General features: G+C 64.7%; 1 protein-coding gene across 1 annotated transcript; it reads left to right on the top strand.

Annotated features, from left to right (window-relative positions):
- Positions 1 to 933: 933 nt before the first annotated feature.
- LOC148590036 (serrate RNA effector molecule homolog) lies at positions 934 to 19,422 on the top strand (the record flags this gene model as incomplete). The annotated part of the gene is given in 13 exon segments (XM_088539546.1): positions 934 to 1,061; positions 2,917 to 3,048; positions 4,590 to 4,677; positions 4,679 to 4,746; positions 7,005 to 7,193; positions 10,683 to 10,818; positions 10,820 to 10,853; positions 12,416 to 12,561; positions 13,894 to 14,001; positions 14,949 to 15,051; positions 16,232 to 16,359; positions 17,027 to 17,088; positions 19,335 to 19,422. Coding segments are annotated over 13 exon segments (1,401 nt in total), but the record flags the coding sequence as incomplete, so codon positions are not given.
- Between the last annotated feature and the right edge of the window lie 2,204 nt (positions 19,423 to 21,626).

A 21,626-nucleotide genomic window follows, 5' to 3' on the forward strand; every position in this document is an offset into this window, starting at 1 on the left:
GAGGCGGGTCCCTAGAAAAGGGGGCGGGGCCTTGGGGGGGGTCCGAGTGGGGGGGGCGGGTCCCTACAAAAGGGGGCGGGGCCTGGGGCGCGGGGGGGAGAGGACTCGGGGGGGGTCCCAGGATGGGGGGGGGGGGTCCCTGGAAAGGGGCGGGGCCCTGGGATGGGGGGGCTCCAGAAAAGGGGGCGGGGCCTGGGGCGTTGGCGGGGCTTGGGAGGTGCCTAGAAAAGGGGGCGGGGCCTGGGAGGACTCGGGGGGGGTCCCGGGGGGGGGGGGGAGGTCCCTGTAAAGGGGGCGGAACCCTGGGACTGGGGGGGGGGGCGCGTTCCGGAAAAGGGGGCGGGGCCTTGGGCGTTGGGAGGGGCTTGGTGGGTGGGGGGTGGGGAGGACTCGGGGGGGGGGTCCCAGGATGGGGGGGGGTCCCGGTTAAGGGGGGGGGTTGGGGGGGGGTCCCTTTAAGGGGAGTCTGGGGGGGGGGGTCCTGATTAAGGGGGGTCCTGGGGGGGGTCCCGGTTTGGGGGGGTCTGGGGGGGGGTCTCGATTAAGGGGGGGGTCCGGGGGGGTCCCGGTTAAGGGGGGACATGGAGGGGTCCTGGTTAAGGGGGGGGGTTTGGGGGGGGGTCCCTTTAAGGGGGTCCTGGGGGGGGGGTCCCGGTTGGGGGGGGTCTGTGGGGGGGTCTCGATTAAGGGGGGGGCCTGGGGGGGTCCTTTTAAGGGGGGGGTTTGGAGGGGGTCCCGGTTAAGGGGGTTCCGGGGGGGCCGGGGGGGTCCCTTTAAGGGGGGGGTCTCGGGGGGGGGGGTCCCTTTAAGGAGGTTCCTGGGGGGGGGGTCCCGGTTAAGGGGGGGGGTCCCGGTTCGGGGGGGGTCCCGGCTGCCCCCCCGGCCGCCCCCCCCCCACCCCCCCGTCCCCCCCCCGCAGCCCCCCCGCCCCCCCCCCCCGCGATGGGTGACAGTGACGACGAGTACGACCGGCGGCGCCGGGACAAGTTCCGGCGGGAACGGAGCGACTACGAGAGATCCCGGGAGCGCGAGGAGCGGCGCCGCGACGACTGGAGCGACCGGTGCGCCTGTTGGGGGGGGGAACAGGCGGACGGGAACAGGCGGACGGGAACAGGCGGACGGGAACAGGCGGACGGGGGGGGAACAGGCGGACGGGGGGAACAGGCGGACGGGGGAACAGGCGAATGGGGAACAGGCGGACGGGCGAGGGGGGAGCAGCCACACTGAGGAACAGCTACATGGGGGAACAGGCACATGGAGGGGGAACAGGCGAACGGGGGGAACAGGCGGACGGGGGGGAACAGGCGAATGGGAGGGGAACAGGCAGATGGGGAACAGGCACACAGAGGGGGAACAGGCGAACGGGGGAACAGGCAAACGGGGGGAACAGGCGAATGGGAGGGGAACAGGCAGACGGGGAACAGGCGAACGGGGGGAACAGGCGCACGGGGGAACAGGCACACGGGAGGGGAACAGGCGAACGGGGGGGGAACAGCCATGTGTGGGGGGAACAGGCACATGGGGAAACAGGCACATGGGGGAACAGGCGAACCGGGAACAGGCGCACAGGGGGGAACAGCCGAATGGGAGGGGAACAGCCATGCGCAGGGGGAACAGGCGAACGGGGAACAGGCGCACGGGGGGGAACAAGCGCATGGGGGAACAGCCGCACGAGCCGGGGGGAACAGCCGCGTGGGGGGGAACAGCCACATGGAGGGGAACAGCTACAAGGCGGAACAGGCGCACGGAGGAACAGCCACATAGAGGGGAACAGGCGCATGGGGGAACAGCCGCACAGGCAGGGCAACAGCCGCACGGGGGCAGAACAGCCGCCCGGGCAGGGGAACAGCCACACGGGGGAAACAGGCGCACGGGAGAACAGTCATATGGGAGGAAGCCCCATGGGGGGAGATCAGCCGTGGGGAGGAACAGCTACACGGGGGGGGAACAGCCGCGCGAAGGGGCACAGCCGCACGGGGGAACAGCTACATGCAGGGGAACAGCCACACGGGCGAAGGGGGAACAGCTGTATGGGGGAACAGTCGCATGGGGGGAACAGCCGGGTCAGGGAACAAGCGCACAGGAAGGAATAGTTGCATGGGAGAGAACAACAGGCGTACGGGGGAACAGCCACATGGGGCAACAACCACACGCGGGGGAACAGTCGTGGGGCGGGGGGAACAGCCGCGCGAGGCGGGGAACGGCTGTGCGGGCAGGGGAACAGCCGCACGGGGACGTACACACGCACAGACGCACAACAGCCGCGTGGGGACTTGCACACACGCAACAGTCGCACGGGTGGAGACGTATATACAGACGCACATAACAAGCGCACATAGATACACACATACAAACAGACACATTTATAATAGATATATATATAGTACATGCGCACAGGGGTACATAACAGCTGTAGGGACACACACGCACACACACAGGCAACAGCCGCACGAGATAGGGAAACACAACAACCATGTGGGGCCGGGACACAACAGCCGCGTGGGGGCTGCAACAGCCACGTTGGGGGCAGGAGGAGACGCAACAGCTGCACTAGGGGGTGCGGACACACAACAGCCACACGCTGGGGGTGACACAATCACTGCAGGGTCTGACTGTTGCTACCCCCACAAGGGACCCGGGTGGGCGACGGGGGGTGACGGGGCAGCAACAGCCGGACGCGCGCGCGCGTGCGAGACAGGGGGCGGGTGACACAACCCCCGGCCGCCGCGGGGGTCGGTCGCGACTGTTGTGTCCCCCCCCCCCCCCCTTCAATACGCAGGGAGTGGGACCGGGGCCGGGAGCGTCGCCGCGACGACTGGAGCGACCGGTGCGCGGCCGGGGGGGGCGGGGGTGACACAGCAGGGGGGGGCGCCCCCGGCGGGGGGGGTGGTCCGACTGTTGTGTCACCCGGCGCAGGGAGTGGGACCGGGGCCGCGAGCGGCGCAGCCGGGGCGACTACCGCGACTACGAGCGCAGCCGCCGCGAGCGCTTCTCGCCCCCCCCCCGCCACGAGCTCAGCCCCCCCCAGAAGCGCCTGCGCCGCGACTGGTGAGCGCCGCCCTCCGGGTGACAGCCGCGCGCCGGGTGACAACCCCGCTCCGGGTGACAACCCCCCTCTGGGTGACAATTCCCCGGGTGACAACCGCCCTCCGGGTGACAATTCCCTGGGTGACAACCCCCCTCTGGGTGATAACCCTCCTCTGGGTGACAACTCTTCTCTGGGTGACAACCCTCCTCCGGGTGACAACCCCCCTCCGGGTGACAGCCCCGGCCAGGTGTGACAACCCGCCGGGTGACAACCTTCCTCTGGGTGACAACCCCTCTCCGGGTGACACCCCTTGTCTGGGTGACACCACCCACCGGGGGTGACATCCCTTCCCGGGTGGGACAACCCCCTGGGTGACACCTTCGTCTGGGTGACACCCCTGGCCGGGTGACAACCTCCCTCCGGGTGACAACCCCCCGGGTGACACCCCTTCCCCGGTGATGCCCCTTCCCGGGTGGGACAACCCCCTGGGTGACACCTTCGTCTGGGTGACGCCCCTGGCCGAGTGACAACCGCCCTCCGGGTGACACCCCTCGTCTGGGTGACACCACCCCCCTGGGTGACCACCCTTCCCGGGTGATGCCCCTTCCGGGGTGTGACAACCCCCTGGGTGATACCCCTGGCCAGGTGACAACCTCCCTCCGGGTGACAATCCCGCGGGTGACACCCTTTCCTGGGCGCGACAACCCCTTGGGTGACACCCCCAGCCGGGTGACAACCCCCCCCCTGGGGTGACACCCCTTCCTGAGTGACACCCTCAGCTGGGTGACAATCCCCCTCCAGGTGACAACCCCTAGGGTGACACCCTCGCGTGGTGACAACCCCCCCCCCCAGGTGACACCCCTTCCCGGGTGTGACAACCCCCCCCCCCCCCAGGTGACACCCCCGGATGACAGCCCGAGTGACACCCCCCTGCATGTGACCCCCCCGCCCAGGGGACACCTGCGGGTGACACCTCCCCTGGGTGACACCCCCAGTGGTTCCCATGACCCCCCGGGGTCCCTCCCCACTTCCGGGACCCCCCGTTACTGTGACCCCCCCCCCATGGGTCCCATGTCCCCCCCCCCAGCCCATGGCACCCCCCAATGCAGCCCCCCCCCCCCGAGGCTCCCCCCCCAAAATGTCCCCATCTAAATTGTGTCCCCCAAAACGTGTCCCCTGTGTCCCCTCATGTCTCAATGTCCCCCCATGTTCCCCTGTCCCCCCCATGTCCCCAACGTCCCCCAATGTCCCCCCCCGTCCCCCCACATCCCCCATGTCCCGAATGTCCTCAATGTCCCCCAATGTCCCCCATGTCCCTCTGTGTCCCCCCATGTCACCCAATGTCCCCCCATGTCCCCAATGTCCCCCCATGTCCCCCCCATGTCCCCAATGTCCCCCCATGTCCCCCCCTTGTCCCCATTGTCCCCCCATGTCCCCATTGTCCCCATTGTCCCCAATATCCCCCATGTCCCCCCATTGTCCCCATTGTCCCCATGTCCCCCCATTGTCCCCAATGTCCCCCCATTGTCCCCATTGTCCCCATTGTCCCCATCCCCCCCAGGGACGACCACGGCTCTGACTCCTCCTACCACGGGGGGGGCTACGACGTCCCCTACGGGGGAGGGGGCGGGGCCGGCCCCACCTACGGCCCCCCCCCAGCCCTGGGGGCACCCGGACGTCCACGTCCTGCCCCAGCACGTGCTGCCCATCCAGGCCAGGTGGGCGGGGCTTCCGGGGGCGGGGCTTCCGGGGGCGGAGCTTCCCGGGGGGGCGGGGACATGGGGTGGAGCTTCCTGGGGGGCGGGGACATGGGGTGGAGCTTCCCGGGGGCGGGGACATGGGGTGGAGCTCCTGGGGGGAGGAGCTTCGGGGGGGCGGGGACATGGGGTGGAGCTTCCCGGGGGCGGGGACATGGGGTGGAGCTCCTGGGGGGAGGAGCTTCGGGGGGGCGGGGACATGGGGTGGAGCTTCCCGGGGGCGGGGACATGGGGTGGAGCTCCCGGGGGGAGGAGCTTCGGGGGGGTGGGGACATGGGGTGGAGCTCCCGGGGGGCGGAGCTTCGGGGGGGGACATGGGGTGGAGCTCCCGGGGGGTGGAGCTTCGGGGGGGCGGGGACATGGGGAGGAGCTTCATGGACGGGGGGGGGTGGAGCTTCAGTGACATGGGGCGGAGCTTCGGGGATGTGGGGGCGGAGCTTCGGGGAGGGCAGGGTCATGGGGAGGAGCTTCATGGATGGGGCGGAGCTCCTGGGGGAGGGTGGGGCCTCGGGGGTAGGGCTTCATGGATGTGGGGGCGGAGCTTCGGGGACGTGGGGGCGGAGCTTTGGGTACACGAGAGGAGCTTCATGGGTGTGGGGGCGGAGCCTCATGGGTGTGAGGGCGGAGCTTCGAGGGGCGGGGTCATGGGGGCGGACACGGCATTCCGGGCGGTTCCCACACGTTTCCCCATCCATTCCCCTGTACCTTCCCCTATGCATTCTCCATACGTCCCCTATACATTCCCTGTATGTCCCCTATACATTCTCTATACGTTCCCTATACATTCCCTATACGTTCCTATAGGCTGGGCGGCATCGCGGAGGTGGAGGTGGGGCTGCCATTCCAGGCTGTTCCCATGTCTTTCCCCATGTCTTTCCCCATACATTTCCCCATACATTTCCCATACATCTTCTCCATGTTTTTCCATACGTTTTCCATACATTTTCCATACGTTCCCTATACATTTTCCATACGTTTCCCTATAGATTGGGCAGCATCGCGGAGGTGGAGGTGGGGCTGCTGTTTGGGCCCTTTCTGTACATTTCCCCATACATTTCCCATACATTTCCTCCATGGTTTTCCATACATTTTCCATACGTTCCCTATATATTTCCTATACATTTTCCATAGCTTGGGCAGCATCGCGGAGGTGGAGGTGGGGCTGCCGTTCCAGACTGTTCCCATGTCTTTCCCCATACATTTGCCCATACATTTCCCCATACATCTTCTCCATGTTTTTCCATACATTTTCCATACGTTCCCCATATATTCCCTATACATTCCCCTATAGGTTGGGCAGCATCGCGGAGGTGGAGGTGGGGCTGTCATTCCAGGCTGTTCCCATGTCTTTCCCCATACAGTTCCCCATACATTTCCCATACATCTTCTCCATGGTTTTCCATACGTTCCCTATACATTTTCCATACGTTCCCTATAGATTGGGCAGCATCGCGGAGGTGGACGTGGGGCTGCCGTTCCGGGCTGTTCCCATGTCTTTCCCCATACATTTGCCCATACATTTCCCATACATCTTCTCCATGGTTTTCCATACATTTTCCATACGTTCCCCATATATTCCCTATACATTTTCCATAGGTTGGGCAGCATCGCGGAGGTGGAGGTGGGGCTGCCGTTCCAGGCTGTTCCCATGTCTTTCCCCATACATTTCCCCATACATCTTCTCCATGTTTTTCCATACGTTTTCCATACATTTTCCATACGTTCTCTATACATTCCCTATAGGTTGGGCAGCATCGCGGAGGTGGAGGTGGAGCTGCCATTCCAGACTGTTCCCATGTCTTTCCCCATACATTTTTCCATGTATTTCTCCATACATCTTCTCCATGGTTTTCCATACGTTCCCCATATATTCCCTATACGTTCCCTATAGGTTGGGCAGCATCGCGGAGGTGGAGGTGGGGCTGCCGTTCCAGACCGTTCCCATGTCTTTCCCCATACATTTCCCCATACATTTCCCCATACATTCCCCATACATTCCCCATACATCCTCTATATGTTCCCTATATATTTCCATACATTTTCCATACATTCCCCTATAGGCTGGGCAGCATCACGGAGGTGGAGGTGGGGCTGCCATTCCAGGCTGTTCCCATGTCTTTCCCCATACATTTCTCTATGTATTTCTCCATACATCTTCTCCATGGTTTTCCATACGTTTTCCATACGTTCCCTATACATTCCCTATACGTTCCCTATAGGCTGGGCAGCATCGCGGAGGTGGAGGTGGGCCTGGCCCCCCCGGCCCTCAAGAGCTTCAAGGAGTTCCTGCTGGCGCTGGACGACGCGGTTGACGAGACGGAGGCCGTCAAGCGCTACCACGACTACAAGGTCGACTTCCGGCGGCAGCAGATGCAGGACTTCTTCCTGGCGCACAAGGACGAGGAGTGGTAGGTCCTCCGAGGTGGGCGGGGCGACAGGCGGAGCCCCGGAGCGGAGGAGCGGTAGGTCCTCCAAGTGGGGGGGACAACAGGCAGAGCGGAGGAGTGGTAGGTCCTCCAAGGGGGGGACAACAGGCGGAGCGGAGGAGTGGTAGGTCCTCCAAGGTGGGGGGCGCAACACCTGAACTCCCCTCAGCGTTGGGCAGTTGTAGGTCCTCCAAGGGCGGGGCGACAGGCAGAGCCCCGGAGCGGAGGAGCGGTAGGTCCTCCAAGGGGGGGACAACAGGCGGAGCGGAGGAATGGTAGGTCCTCCAAGTGGGGGGGGCAACACCTGAACTCCCCTTAGTGTTGAGGGGCGGTAGGTCCTCCAAGGGTGGGGGGGTAACACCCGACCTCTTCTCAGCATTGGGTAGTGGTAGGTCCTCCAAGGTGGGGGGGGTGACACCTGAACTCACTTCAGCATTGAGAGGTCGTAGGTCCTCCAAGGTGGGCGGGGCGACAGGCGGAGCTGAGGAGCAGAGGAGCGGTAGGTCCTCCAAGAGTGGGGGGGTAACACCTGAACTCTTCTCAGCATTGGGTAGTGGTAGGTCCTCCAAGGTGGCGGGGACACCACCTGAACTCCCCTTAGTGTTGAGAGGTGGTAGGTCCTCCAAGAGGGGGTTGAGGAGGAGCGGTAGGTCCTCCAAGGGGGGGGGGGGCGACACCTGAACTCCCCTTAGTGTTGAGGGGCGGTAGGTCCTCCAAGGGTGGCAGGGACAACACCTGGACTCTCCTCAGTGTTGGGTAGTGGTAGGTCCTCCAAGGGCGGGGCGACAGGCGGAGCCCCGGAGCGGAGGAGCGGTAGGTCCTCCAAGGTGGGGGGGGCGACAGGCGGAGCTCAGGAGTGGTAGGTCCTCCGAGGAGGGGGTGACAGGTGGAGCTGAGTGGTGGTAGGTCCTCCAAGAGTGGGGGGGACAACACCTGAACTCCCCTTAGTGTTGAGGGGTGGTAGGTCCTCCAAGATGGGGGGTCTAACACCTGAACTCACTTCAGCATTGGGGAGTGGTAGGTCCTCCAAGGTGGGGGGGCGACACCTGAACTCCCCTCAACAGGGAGGGGTGGGTCCTCCAAGGGGGGACAACAGGTGGAGCCGAGGAGCGGTAGGTCCTCCAAGAGTGGGGGGGACAACACCTGAACTCACTTCTGCATTGAGAGGTGGTAGGTCCTCCACAATGGGGGGGAAAACACCTGAACTCCCCTTAGTGTTGAGGGACTGTAGGTCCTCCAAGGTGGGGGGGGCGACAGGCGGAGCAGAGGAGCGGTAGGTCCTGTAAGATGGGAGGGACAACCTCTGAACTCCCCTCAGCAGTTGAGGGGTGGTAGGTCCTCCAAGAGTGGGGGTGTGCAACACCTGAACTCTCTTCAGCATTGAGAGGTGGTAGGTCCTCCAAGGGGGGGCAACAGTCAGAGCTGGGGAGTGGTAGGTCCTCCAATGTGGCGGGGACAACACCTGAACTCCTCTCAGCTTTGGGGAGTGGTACGTCCTCCGGGGGGCAACAGTCGGACCCCTCAGAGCTGAGGGGTGGTAGGTTCTCCAAGGTGGGGGGACAACACCTGAACTCCCCTCAGCGTTGAGGGGTGGTGGGTCCTCCAAGGGGGGCAACAATCGGACCCCTTGGAGCTGAGGAGCAGTAGGTCCTCCAAAGGGAGCAGGGGGCAACAGTCGGACCCCTCGGTGCTGAGGAGCGAGTGGGGGGTTCTCCAAGGGGAGCTACAGTCGCGCTCCGTAGTATTAAGGACTGGTAGGTCCCCCAAAGATGGGGTGACAGCTACAATCCTCAGCATTGAGCAGTGATAGGTCCTCCAAGGGTGGGGGGCAACAGTCGCACCGCTTGACGCTGAGATCCTCCAAGTGGTGGGTCCTCCAAGGGGGCTACAGCCGAACGCCTCAGTACGGAGAAGCGCTGGGTCCTCCAAGGAGGAGGGGCAACAGTCGGACCCCTCCGTGTTGAGGAGTGGGGGGTCCTTCAAGGGGGGCTACAGCCGAACAGCGCTGGGGAGCGGTCGGTCCTCCCAGCTGGGGGCTACAGCCGCTGCTCTTGGATGGGGGTGCAGGTTACAGCCGCGGAGGGGGGTTGGTCCTCCAAGGGGGGGGCTACAGCCGCTCCCTTCAGCACTGAGAGGGTGTTGGTCCTCCAAGGAGGGGGGCTACAGCCGCTGCCCTCAGCAATGAGAAGGTGTTGGTCCTCCAAGGGAGGGGGCTACAGCCGCTCCCCTCAGCAATGAGAGGGTGTTGGTCCTCCAAGGGGGGGGGCTACAGCCGCTCCATTGAGCATTGAGAGGTGTTGGTCCTCCAAGGGGGGGGGCTACAGCCGCTGCTCTCAGCAATGAGAGGGTGTTGGTCCTCCAAGGGGGGAGGGGCTACAGCCGCTCCCTTCAGCACTGAGGGGGGTTGGTCCTCCAAGGGGAGGGGGCTACAGCCACTCCCCTCAGCACTGAGGGGGGTTGGTCCTCCAAGGGCGGGGGACTACAGCCGCTCCATTCAGCATTGAGGGGTGTTGGTCCTCCAAGGGGGGGGGGGGGCTACAGCCACTCCCCTCAGCACTGAGGGGGGTTGGTCCTCCAAGGGCGGGGGACTACAGCCGCTCCATTCAGCATTGAGGGGTGTTGGTCCTCCAAGGGGGGGGGGGCTACAGCTGCTCCCCTCAGCACTGAGGGGGGTTGGTCCTCCAAGGGGGGGGGGGCTACAGCGGCAGGGGGGTTGGGGGGTGGGGCGGGGGGCGGGGGGCTGTTTTTGGGGGGATTTGGCTGTTTTTTGCTGTTTTCCTGCTCTCTCCACGCGCATTTTAACCGTTCCCTTTTCTCCCCCTTCCGTCGGAAGAGCCCGGCGCCCTCCGGACGTCCGCCAACCTGCACCAAAAATAACCAAAAAACCACACAAAAACACCAAAAAACACCCCAAAACACCCCAAAAAACCCTCCCCAAACCTCCCCGATTGCCTCCGCTCCCCAAAACGGCCCGTTCGGCCCCAAAACCCCCGCGGGCAGACAGCCAGGGCCGGCGCCGCGCACAATGCGGCCGCTAGCGACAACAGTCGGCAGGAAGCAGGCAGGACCCCCGCGCGCGTTTGTTGTTTTATTTTTGAGCCTTCCGGCGCCGTTCCGGCCCCTTTTTCAGGGTGTTTTTTCCCATTTTTTTTTTTCTCCCCTTCCGGGTGGATTTCCAGCCGCGAACGTTTGCGTTAAAAAATAATGCTAATAATAGTAAAAAATGGGAAAAACGGTCAGGAAAGCGGCCGATGGAAGGGGCCATGGTAGGTATGAGCCGCTTCCGGTTGCGCGCGGGGCCGCTTTTCCGAGCCCCCCCCTTTGGTTTTCCCTGCCGGAATCGCGGCCCGGACGCCCTTCCGGGTGTTGGGTGTTGGGGGGCGGCGGTGGTCCCTACACCCGGCGCGGGGGCCGCTACACCCGGCGCGCGGGTGACAAACGACCCTCGTCCGCGTGTTGTTCCCGCAACAGGTTCCGCTCCAAGTACCACCCGGACGAGGCCGGCAAGCGGAAGCAGGAGGCACAGGCGGCGCTGCGCAACCGCCTGAACGTTTTCCTGTACCTGCTGGACAACGGGTGGTTCGAAAACCTGTTGCTGGACATCGACCCGCGCGCCCGCCATCATCAAGACCCTCGACGCCGGTACAGGCGGCGGCAACACCCGGCGCGCGCCCGGAAAATCCCCATTTATCCCATTTTCCGCTCGGGAACAGCTCCCTCAACACCGTTTTCCGCACACAACCCGTTGATTCCATCACCTTTTCCATCATTAATCCTATTTTTTCCCTCAAAATTCCTCTCCAAACACAATTTTGTGCGGAAAATTGCATTTAGCACCATGTTCTATTAGATGTTTCTCTCCTAATCCTGGTTTTCCGCACAAAATCGGTGCCTGTTCCCAGTTTTCCGCACAAAATTGGGCCCTGTTCCCACTTTTCCGCACAAAACCGGTCCCTAATCCCACTTTCCCACACAAAATTATGTCTCTAATCCCATTTTCCTGCACAAACCCAATCCCCAATCCCGTTTTCCCACACAAAATTCCCATCCCGCTCCAGTTTCCCGCTCGACTCCCCATTTCCCGCTTGGAAACCTGCTCCCGGTCCCCTCCTCTGTTCAAACCCCCCCCTTATCCCTGTTTTTCCCTGGAATCTCCCCTCTTATCCCTGTTTTCCCACCCGGAATCTCCTTCTCATCCCGGTTCCACCCTGTTTTGCTCTGGAATCTCCTCCCTCATCCCCTTTTCCCTCAGGATTCTCCCCCTTTCCCACCCATTCCCTCGGAATTCCCGCTCCCTCGGGATTCCCCTCACAATTCCCGTTCCCTCACGATTCCCACTCCCTCGGGATCCCCGTTCCCTGGGGCTTCCCCCTGGGAATTCCCATATTCCCATTCCCACTCGGAATTCCCATTCCTGCTCCCTCAGGATCCCCGTTCCTTGGGGATTTCCCGTGGAATCCCATTCCCCCTCGGAATCCCCATTCCCGCTCCCTCGGGGTCCCCGTTCCCTGGGGCTTCCCCCTGGGAATTCCCATATTATTCCCGTTCCCGCTCGGAATTCCCATTCCCGCTCCCTCGGGATCCCTGTTCCCTGGGGATTCCCCGTGGGAATTCCCGTTCCCGCTCAGAATTCCCGTTCCCGCTCCCTCGGGATCCCCGTTCCCTGGGGATTCCCTGTGGGAATTCCCATTCCCGCTCGGAATTCCCATTCCCGCTCCCTCGGGATCCCCGTTCCCTGGGGATTCCCAGTGGGAATTCCCATATTCCCATTCCCGCTCGGAATTCCCATTCCCGTTCTCTCGGGATCCCTGTTCCCTGGGGATCCCCGTGGGAATTCCCATTCCTCCTGGGAATCCCCATTCCCGTTCTCTCAGAATCCCCGTTCCCTGGCGATTCCCCCTCGGAATTCCCGTTCCCCCTCGGAATCCCCATTCCCGCTCGGAATCCCCATTCCCGCTCCCTCGGGATCCCCGTTCCCTGGGGCTTCCCCCTGGGAATTCCCATATTATTCCCGTTCCCGCTCGGAATTCCCGCTCCCTCGGGATCCCCGTTCCCTGGGGCTTCCCCCGGGAATTCCCATATTCCCGTTCCCGCTCGGAATTCCCATTCCCGCTCCCTCGGGATCCCCGTTCCCTGGGGATCCCCCTGGGAATTCCCGTATTATTCCCGTTCCCGCTCGGAATTCCCGTTCCCGCTCCCCGCAGCCGTGATCAAGATGGAGGGCGGCACCGACACCGACCTGCGGGTGCTGGAGCAGGAGGAGGAGGAGGGGCCGGAACGGGGCCCCCCCGAGCGCCGCGACGACCCCCGCGGCCCCCCCGAGCGCCGCGACGGTGACGCCAAGGTCCGGGTGTGCCCGCCGCCTGTACCCCCCGCCGGGTGTTCCCGTGGGGTGTTCCCATGGGGTGTTCCCCCCGCTGCCTGTTCCCCCCGCCGGGTGTTCCCATGGGGTGTTCCCATAGGGTGTTCCCCCCGCCGCCTGTTCCCCCCGCTGCCTGTACCCCCCGCCGGGTGTTCCCGTGGGGTGTTCCCATGGGGTGTTCCCCCCGCTGCCTGTACCCCCCGCCGGGTGTTCCCGTGGGGTGTTCCCGTAGGGTGTTCCCCAACAGGGTGTTCCCCTAGGGTGTTCCCCCCACCGCCTGTTCCTATAGGGTGTTCCCCAGCAGGGCGTTCCCCATAGGGTGTTCCCCCCCTCCCCGCCTGTTCCCATGGGGTGTTCCCCGTAGGGTGTTCCTCATAGGGTGTTCCCCAGCAGGGTGTTCCCCAAAAGGGTGTTCCCCCAGGCCGACTCTTCCCCATAGGATGTTCCCCATAGGGTGTTCCCCCTGTCGCCTGTTCCCATAGGGTGTTCCCCAAAAGGGTGTTCCCCAGCAGGGTGTTCCCCTAAAGGGTGTTGCCATAGGGTGTTCCCCCCACCGCCTGTTCCCCGCGCCGGGTGTTCCTGTAGGGTGTTCCCATAGGGTGTTCCCCATAGGATGTTCCCCATAGGGTGTTCCCCCCGCTGGGTGTTCCCATGGGGTGTTCCTCATAGGGTGTTCCCACCACTGCCTGTTCCCCCTGCCGGGTGTTCCCATGGGGTGTTCCCCTAGGGTATTCCCCATAGGATGTTCCCCATAGGGTGTTCCCCCCGCCGGGTGTTCCCATGGGGTGTTCCCATAGGGTGTTCCCCCCACTGCCTGTTCCCCCCACCAGGTGTTCCCATAGGGTGTTCCCCATAGGGTGTTCCCCATAGAGTGTTCCCCAACAGAGTGTTCCCCGTAGGGTGTTCCCCCCGCCGGCTGTTCCCATGGGATGTTCCCCATAGGGTGTTCCCCCCGCCGTGTGTTCCCCCCGCCGCCTGTTCACCTCGCCGTGTGTTTCCATAGGGTGTTCCCCATAGGGTGTTCCCCAAAAGGGTGTTCCCCAAAAGGGTGTTCCCCCAGGCCGACTCTTCCCCATAGCGTGTTTCTTATAGGGTGTTCCCCATAGGGTGTTCCCCCTGTCGCCTGTTCCCTTAGGGTGTTCCCCAGCAGGGTGTTCCCTAGCAGGGTGTTCCCCAAAAGGGTGTTCTCCATAGGGTGTTCCCCCAGGCCGGCTGTTCCCCATAGGGTGTTCCCCAGCAGGGTGTTCCTCCTGCCCCGACTGTTCCTCCCCACCGGGTGTCCCCCCCCGCCCCCCACCATGACACTGTCCCCGCCCCCAGGCCGAGGGGGCGGAGCCTGTGGAGGACAAGGCCAAGAAGGGGCCGGAGGAGGAGGAGGAGGAGGAGAAAGGCCGGAAGGAGGAGGAGCCTGACAAGGAGCCCAAGAAGGTGGGACACGCCCCCGAGGCCACACCCCCAGAGAGGCCACGCCCCCTTCACCCCACCCCCAATTGGGAAGCCCCGCCCCTTCCCGTTAAGCCCCGCCCCCTTCGAGCGAGCCCCACCCCCTGCACAAGCCCCTCCCCTAATTAATCCCCACCCCTTCCAAAAAAGCCCCTCCCACACAAAGCTCCGCCCCCCTGCTCAACAAGGTCCCCCTGGCCCCTCCCCCCAGGGCTCAGGGCAGTCCAGACCCCGCCCCCGATGCCCCCTGGCCACGCCCCCGGCATCTGGCTCCGCCCCCACAGCCTGGCCACACCCACACAGCCTGGCCCCGCCTCCCCATGTCTGGCTCTGCCCCCCCCCATGTCTGGCCCCGCCCCCATTTTCTAGCTCTGCCCCCATGTCTGGCCCCACCCCGTGTCTGGCCCCACCCACTGTGTCTGGAGCCACCCACATGTCTGGCCCCACCCCATGTCTGGCCCCGCCCCCTGTGTCTGGCCCTGCCCCCCACCCCCATTGTTTGGCCCCACCCTCCAATTTCTGGCTCCGCCCCCATGTCTAACCCCACCCCCAGTGTCTGTCCCCGCCCCCATGCCTGGCCCCGCCCCCCATGTCTAGCCCCACCCCCTGGGTCTGGCCCCACCCCCGTGTCTGGCCCCACCCCCATTTCTAGTCCCGCTCCCACTGTCTGGCCCCACCCCCATTTGTAGCCCCACCCCCAATGTCTGGCCCCACCCCCATGTCTGGCCCAACCCCCAATGTCTGGCCCCACCCCCATTGTCCGGCCCCACCCCCCATGTCTGGCCCCACCCCCGTGTCTGGCCCCACCCCCACCCCCATATCTGGTCCCTCCCCCGATGTCTGGCCCCTCCCCCAATGTCCGGGCCCGCCCCCCGGGTCTGGCCCCGCCCCCCCGCGCCGGCCCCGCCCCCTGAGGCCGGCCCCGCCCCCAGGCCCGGGACCCGCCCCGGAAGCGGCCGCGCGGCGACGACAGCGACGACGACGGCAGCGGCTCCGAGAGCGACAGCGGCGACGAGGGCGGCCGGAACCCGCCCGGTGCCAGCGGGGACAATGGGGACAATGGGGACAATGGGGGACATGGGGGACAATGGGGGGACAACGAGGGACATGGGGACATGGGGGGACAATGGGGACAATGGGGACAATGGGGACATGGGGGGACAACGGGGACAATGAGGGGACAATGGGGACAATGGGACAATGAGGGGAGAACGGGGGACATGGGGACATGGGGACAATGGGGGACAATGGGGACAATGGGGGACAATAGGGACAATGGGGACAATGGGGACGTGGGGGACAATGGGGACAATGGGGGACAATGGGGACATAGGGACAATGGGGGGACATGGGGGACATGGGGACAATGAGGGGACAATGGGGGCAATGGGGACATTGGGGACATGGGGGACAATGGGGGCAATGGGGGACAACGGGGGGACATGGAGACAATGGGGGGACATGGAGGGACATGGGGACAATGAGGGACAATGGGGACAATGGGGGACAATGGGGGGACATGGGGACAATGGGGGGACATGGAGGACAATGGGGACATGAGGGACAACGGGGACAATGGGGACATGGGGGGACATTGGGGACAACGGGGGACAATGGGGGACATGGGGACATGGAGGGACATGGGGACAATGGGGGACATGGGGACAAGGGGGACATGGGGACAATGGGGACAACGGGGACAATGGGGACAACGGGGACAATGGGGGACATGGGGGACATGGGGACAACGGGGACATGGGGACAATGAGGGGACAATGGGGACAATGGGGGGACTTGGGGGACAATGGAGGGACATGGGGGGACACGGGGGACACGGGGGGACATAGAGGGACATGGAGGAATGTGGGGGACGGGGGGATATGGAGCCCCCTCCTATAGCCCCTCCCCCTCCTATAGCCCCTCCCCTTCCCATAGCCCCTCCTCCTATGGCCCCTCCCTCCCTAACCCCTCCCCTTTGTGCCCCCCCCAGAGGAGAAGCCGAAGGAGGAGCCGCCCCGGGACCCGCCCCCGGCCCCGCCCCCCGCCTCGGGGGCCCCGCCCCCGGCGCCGACCCCGCCCCCTCCGCCCGCCACCGCCGCCGCAACAACCGCCGCGACGACAACAACGACAACAGCCGCCGGCGGGGGAACAGCCGCCGCCGCCACCCCCGGCTCCGCCCCCGGCGGGGGGGCGGCACCGCCGGCGCCGGCGACAGGCGGCAACGCGACAGGCGGCGGCGCGACAGGCGGCGCGGGGGAGGCCAAGCCGCGGGCGCTACACCGCACCTGCTCGCTGTTCATGCGCAACATCGCGCCCAACATCTCGCACGCCGAGATCGTGGCCGTGAGTGCGCCTGTTCCCGCAACACCCCGACACGCCTGTTCCCACGACACCCCGACACACCTGTTCCCGCAACACCCCGACGCGCCTGTTCCCGCAACACCCTGATGCTCCTGTTCCCTTGACACCCTGATGCGCCTGTTCGCGTGACACCCCAAAGTGTCTCTTCCCACAACACCCTGGCATCACCTATCTCCACAACACCCTAACGTGCCTGTTCCCACAACACCCCGATGCTGTCCCCACAACACCCCAATGGGCTTGTTCCTGTGACACCCTGCTGCCCCTTCTACCCACAACACCCCAACATGCCTGTTCGCACAACACCCTGACATCGCCTGTCCCCGCAACACTCTGACGCCCCTGTTCTACAACACCCTGACATCACCTATCCCAACACCCTAACGTACCTGTTACCACAATACTCCGACGCGACTGTCCTGCGACACTCTGACGTGGTCTGTCCCCACAACACCCTGACAGCGCTTGTACCCACAACACCCCAACACGCCTGTTCTTACAACACCCTGATCCCCCCTCTTCCCACAACACCCCGACATGCCTGTTCCCACAACACCCTGACGCTGCCTGTCCCCACAACCCCCCTGTCCCCACAACCCCCTGACGCCGCCTGTTCCCATCACACCCTGACGCCGCCTGTTCCCCGCAGCTCTGCAAACGCTACCCCGGTTTCATGCGCGTCGCCCTGTCCGAACCGCAGCCCGAGCGGCGGTAGGTGGCTTGGGGGGGGGCGGAGCTTTGGGGACACCCCGGGGACCTTGGGGACACCCCTGGGGACACCCCTGGGGACCCCGTTGGGACCTTGGGGACACTCTGGGGACATCCTGGGGACTTTGGGGACACCCCGAGGACCTTGGGGACACCCCCGGGGACCCCATTGGGACCTTGGGGACACTCTGGGGACCTTGGGGACCTTGGGGGCACTGTGGGGACATCCTGGGGACTTTGGGGACACGCCGGGGCCCTTGGGGACACCCTAAGGACATTGGGGACCCCTTGGGGACACCCCGGGGACATTGGTGACACCCCGAGGACCTTGGGGAGCCCGTGGGGACATGGTGGCGCCCTTGGGGACACCCCGGGGCCCTTGGGGACCTTGGGGACATCATGGGGACCCCTTGGGGACATGGCAGTGCCCTTGGGGACATCCTGGGGCCCTTGTGGACCCTTGGGGACATCTTGGGGACATGGCGGTGCCCTTGGGGACACCCTGAGGACCTTGGGGACCCCGTGGGGACACCCTGGGACCCTTGGGGACACACCAGGGCCCTTGGGGACCCCCTGGGGACCCCTTGGGGACATGGCAGTGCCCTTGGGGACACCCCAGGACCGTTGGGGACATTGTGGGGATGTTGGGGACACTCTGAGGACCTTGGGGACAGCGTGGGGCCCTTGGGGACACCCCGGGGCCCTTGGGGACCTTGGGGACATCTTGGGGACCCCTTGGGGACATGGCGGTGCCCTTGGGGACACCCCAGGGAGATTGGGGACACCCCGAGGACCTTGGGGACCCCGTGGGGACATGGTGGTGCCCTAGGGGACATCCTGGGGCCCTTGGGGACACCCCAAGGACCTTGGGGACAGTGTTGGGCCCTTGGGGACACCCTGAGGACCTTGGGGACCCCCTGGGACTCTTGGGGACACCCCAGGGCCCTTGGGGACATTGTGGGGATGTTGGGGACACTCTGAGGACCTTGGGGACAGCGTGGGGCCCTTGGGGACCCCTTGGGGACCTTGGGGACATCATGGGGATGTTGGGAACCCCTTGGGGACACCCCGGGGCCCTTGGGGCCCTTGGGGACATCATGGGGACCCCTTGGGGACATGGCGGTGCCCTTGGGGACACCTCGAGGACCTTGGGGACCCCTTGGGGACACCCTGGGGATCTTGGGGACATTCTGGGACTTACACAGACCCCTTGGGGACACCCCGGGGACCCCGTTGGGACCCTGGGGACAGCGTGGGGCCCTTGGGGAACTCGGAGGACCTTGGGGACCTCTTGAGGACACTCCGGGGCCCTTGGGGACACCCCAGGGCCCTTGGGGACATCGTGGGGATGTTGGGGACCCCTTGGGGACCCCTTGGGGACACCCTGGGGATCTTGGGGACATCGTGGGGATGTTGGGGACCCTTTGGGGACATGGCGGTGCCCTTGGGGACACCCCAGGGACATTGGGGACACCCCAAGGACCTTGGGGACCCCTTGGGGACACCCCGGGACCCTTGGGGACACCCCAGGGCCCTTGGGGACATTGTGGGGATGTTGGGGACACTCTGAGGACCTTGGGGACAGCGTGGGGCCCTTGGGGACCCCTTGGGGACCTTGGGGACATCATGGGGATGTTGGGAACCCCTTGGGGACACCCCGAGGACCTTGGGGACCCCTTGGGGACACCCCGGGGCCCTTGGGGACCTTGGGGACATCATGGGGACCCCTTGGGGACATGGCGGTGCCCTTGGGGACACCCCAGGGAGATTGGGGACACCCCGAGGACCTTGGGGACCCCATGGGGACATGGTGGTGCCCTAGGGGACATCCTGGGGCCCTTGGGGACACCCCAAGGACCTTGGGGACAGTGTTGGGCCCTTGGGGACACCCTGAGGAGCTTGGGGACACCCTGGGACTCTTGGGGACACCCCAGGGCCCTTGGGGACATTGTGGGGATGTTGGGGACACTCTGAGGACCTTGGGGACAGCGTGGGGCCCTTGGGGACACCCCGGGGCCCTTGGGGACCTTGGGGACATCATGGGGACCCCTTGGGGACGTGGCGGTGCCCTTGGGGACACCCCGAGGGCCTTGGGGACAGCGTGGGGCCCTTGAAGACCCCTTGGGGACACCCCGTGGACTTTGGGGACACCCTGGGGCCCTTGGGGACACCCCGGGGACCCCTTGGGGACCTTGGGGACATGTTGGGGACCTTGGGGACATGTTGGGGACACGGCGCCGTCCCCGCAGGTTCTTCCGGCGGGGCTGGGTCACCTTCGACCGCAGCGTCAGCATCAAGGAGATCTGCTGGAGCCTGCAGAACATCCGGGTGCGGGGGGCGTGGCCAGCGCGGGGGGCGTGGCTATCCATGGGGGCGTGGCCAGCCAGGGGGCGTGGCCATCCGGGGGCGGGGCTATCCCGGGGGGGCGGGGCCATCAGCATCAAGGAGATCTGCTGGAGCCTGCAGAACATCCGGGTGCGGGGGGCGTGGCCAGCGCGGGGGGGGCGTGGCCAGCCAGGGGGCGTGGCCATCCACGGGGGCGGGGCTATCCCGGGGGGGCGGGGCTATCCCGAGGGGTGGGGCCATCAGCATCAAGGAGATCTGCTGGAGCCTGCAGAACATCCGGGTGCGGGGGGCGTGACCAGCTGGGGGGGCGTGGCCAGTCAGGGGGTGGGGCCATTCATGGAGGCGGGGCTATCCCGGGGGGGTGGGGCCATCAGCATCAAGGAGATCTGCTGGAGCCTGCAGAACATCCGGGTGCGGGGGGCGTGGCCAGCCAGGGGGCGGGGCCATCCATGGGGGCGGGGCTATCCCGGGGGGTGGGGCCATCCCGGGGGCGGAGCCAACGTGGGGCTTTGGGGGCCATCCCGGGGCTTAAGGGGCTACCCCAGGGGCGGGGCCATCCCCTGGGGCGTCCCGGGGGGCGGGGCCATCCCGGGGGGCGGGGCCATCCCGGGGGGCGGGGCCATCTCGAGGGGCGTGCTGAAGGGCGGGGCCACCCCGGGGGCGGGGCCATTCCAAGGAGCGGAGCCATCCAGGGGGCGGGGCCATCCCCGGGGGGTGGGGCCATCCCGAGGGGCGGGGCCATCTGGGGCGGAGCCATCGCGGGGGCGTGGCCATCCCGGGGGGCGGGGCCATCCAGGGGCGCAGGGGGACGTTTTGGGGCAATTTGGGGGCATTTGGGAGCCATTTTGTTTTGGGGACGGTTTGGGAGCCATTTTGGGGACATTCGGGAGACATTTTGGGGCATTTGGGGGCCATTTGGGGTATTTGGGAGCCATTTGGGGTATTTGGGAGCCATTTGGGGTATTCGGGGGCCATTTTGGGCCCGTTTCCTTGTATTTGGGGGGCGCTGGAGGCCATTTTGTTTTAGGGACAGTTTGGGAGCCATTTTGGGCCACTTGGGAGCCATTTGGGGCACTTGGGGGCCATTTTGGGCCCTTTTCCATGTATTCGAGGGGCGTTGGGGGCCATTTTGTTTTGGGGACAGTTTGGGAGCCATTTGGGAACATTTGGGAGCCATTTTGGGGCGTTTGGGAGCCATTTTGACGTGTTTGGGAGCCATTTTGTTTTTCTTGGGGCACTTGGGAGTCATTTTGGGCCATTTGGGGCGCTCGGAGGCCATTTTGGGCCCTTTTCCATGTATTCGAGGGGCATTGGGGGCCATTTTGTTTTGGAGACAGTTTGGGAGCCATTTGGGGCATTGGGAGTCATTTTGGGGCGTTTGGGGCGTTTGGGAGCCATTTTGGGTATTCAGGGGCCATTTTGGGCCCCTTTCTGTGTATTCAGGGGGCGCTGGGGACCATTTTGTTTTGGGGACATTAGGGAGCCATTTTGGGGCATTTGGGAGCCATTTTGCTCTTCTTGGGGCTTTTCCAGGGCCATTTGGGCGCTCGGAGGCCATTTTGGGCCTGTTTCCGTGTATTCGGGGGCGTTGGGGGCCATTTTGTTTTAGGGACATTGGGGAGCCATTTGGGGACAGTGGGGAGCCATTTTGGGACATTTGGGAGCCATTTGGGGACATTTGGGAGCCATGTTGTTCTTGGGGCACTTGGGAGTCATTTTGGTTATTCGGGGCCATTTTGGGCCCGTTTTTGTGTATTCAGGGGGCACTGGGGGCCATTTTGTTTTGGGGACATTGGGGAGCCATTTTGAGGCATCGGGGAGCCATTTTGGGGCATTTGGGAGCCATTTGGGGACATTGGGGAGCCATTTTGGGGTGTTTGGGAGCCATTTTGGGACATTTGGGAGCCATCTTGTTCTTCTTGGGGCACTTGGGAGTCATTTTGGTTATTCGGGGCCATTTTGGGCCCGTTTTTGTGTATTCGGGGGGCTTTGGGGGCCATTTTGTTTTGGGGACATTGGGGAGCCATTTGGGGACATTGGGGACTCATTTTGGGCCATTTGGGAGCCATTTTGTTGTTCTTGGGAGCGCTTGGGAGCCATTTTGGGGAGTTGGGGGCCGTTTGGGCCCATTTCTCTGTATTCAGGGGGCGTTTGGGGGCCATTTTGTTTTGGGGACATTGGGGAGCCATTCTGGA

Source organism: Tinamus guttatus, unplaced genomic scaffold, assembly GCF_059628265.1.
Source record: "Tinamus guttatus ecotype Peru unplaced genomic scaffold, ASM5962826v1 Tinamus_guttatus_pri_ptg001822l, whole genome shotgun sequence".
Taxonomy (NCBI): domain Eukaryota; kingdom Metazoa; phylum Chordata; class Aves; order Tinamiformes; family Tinamidae; genus Tinamus; species Tinamus guttatus.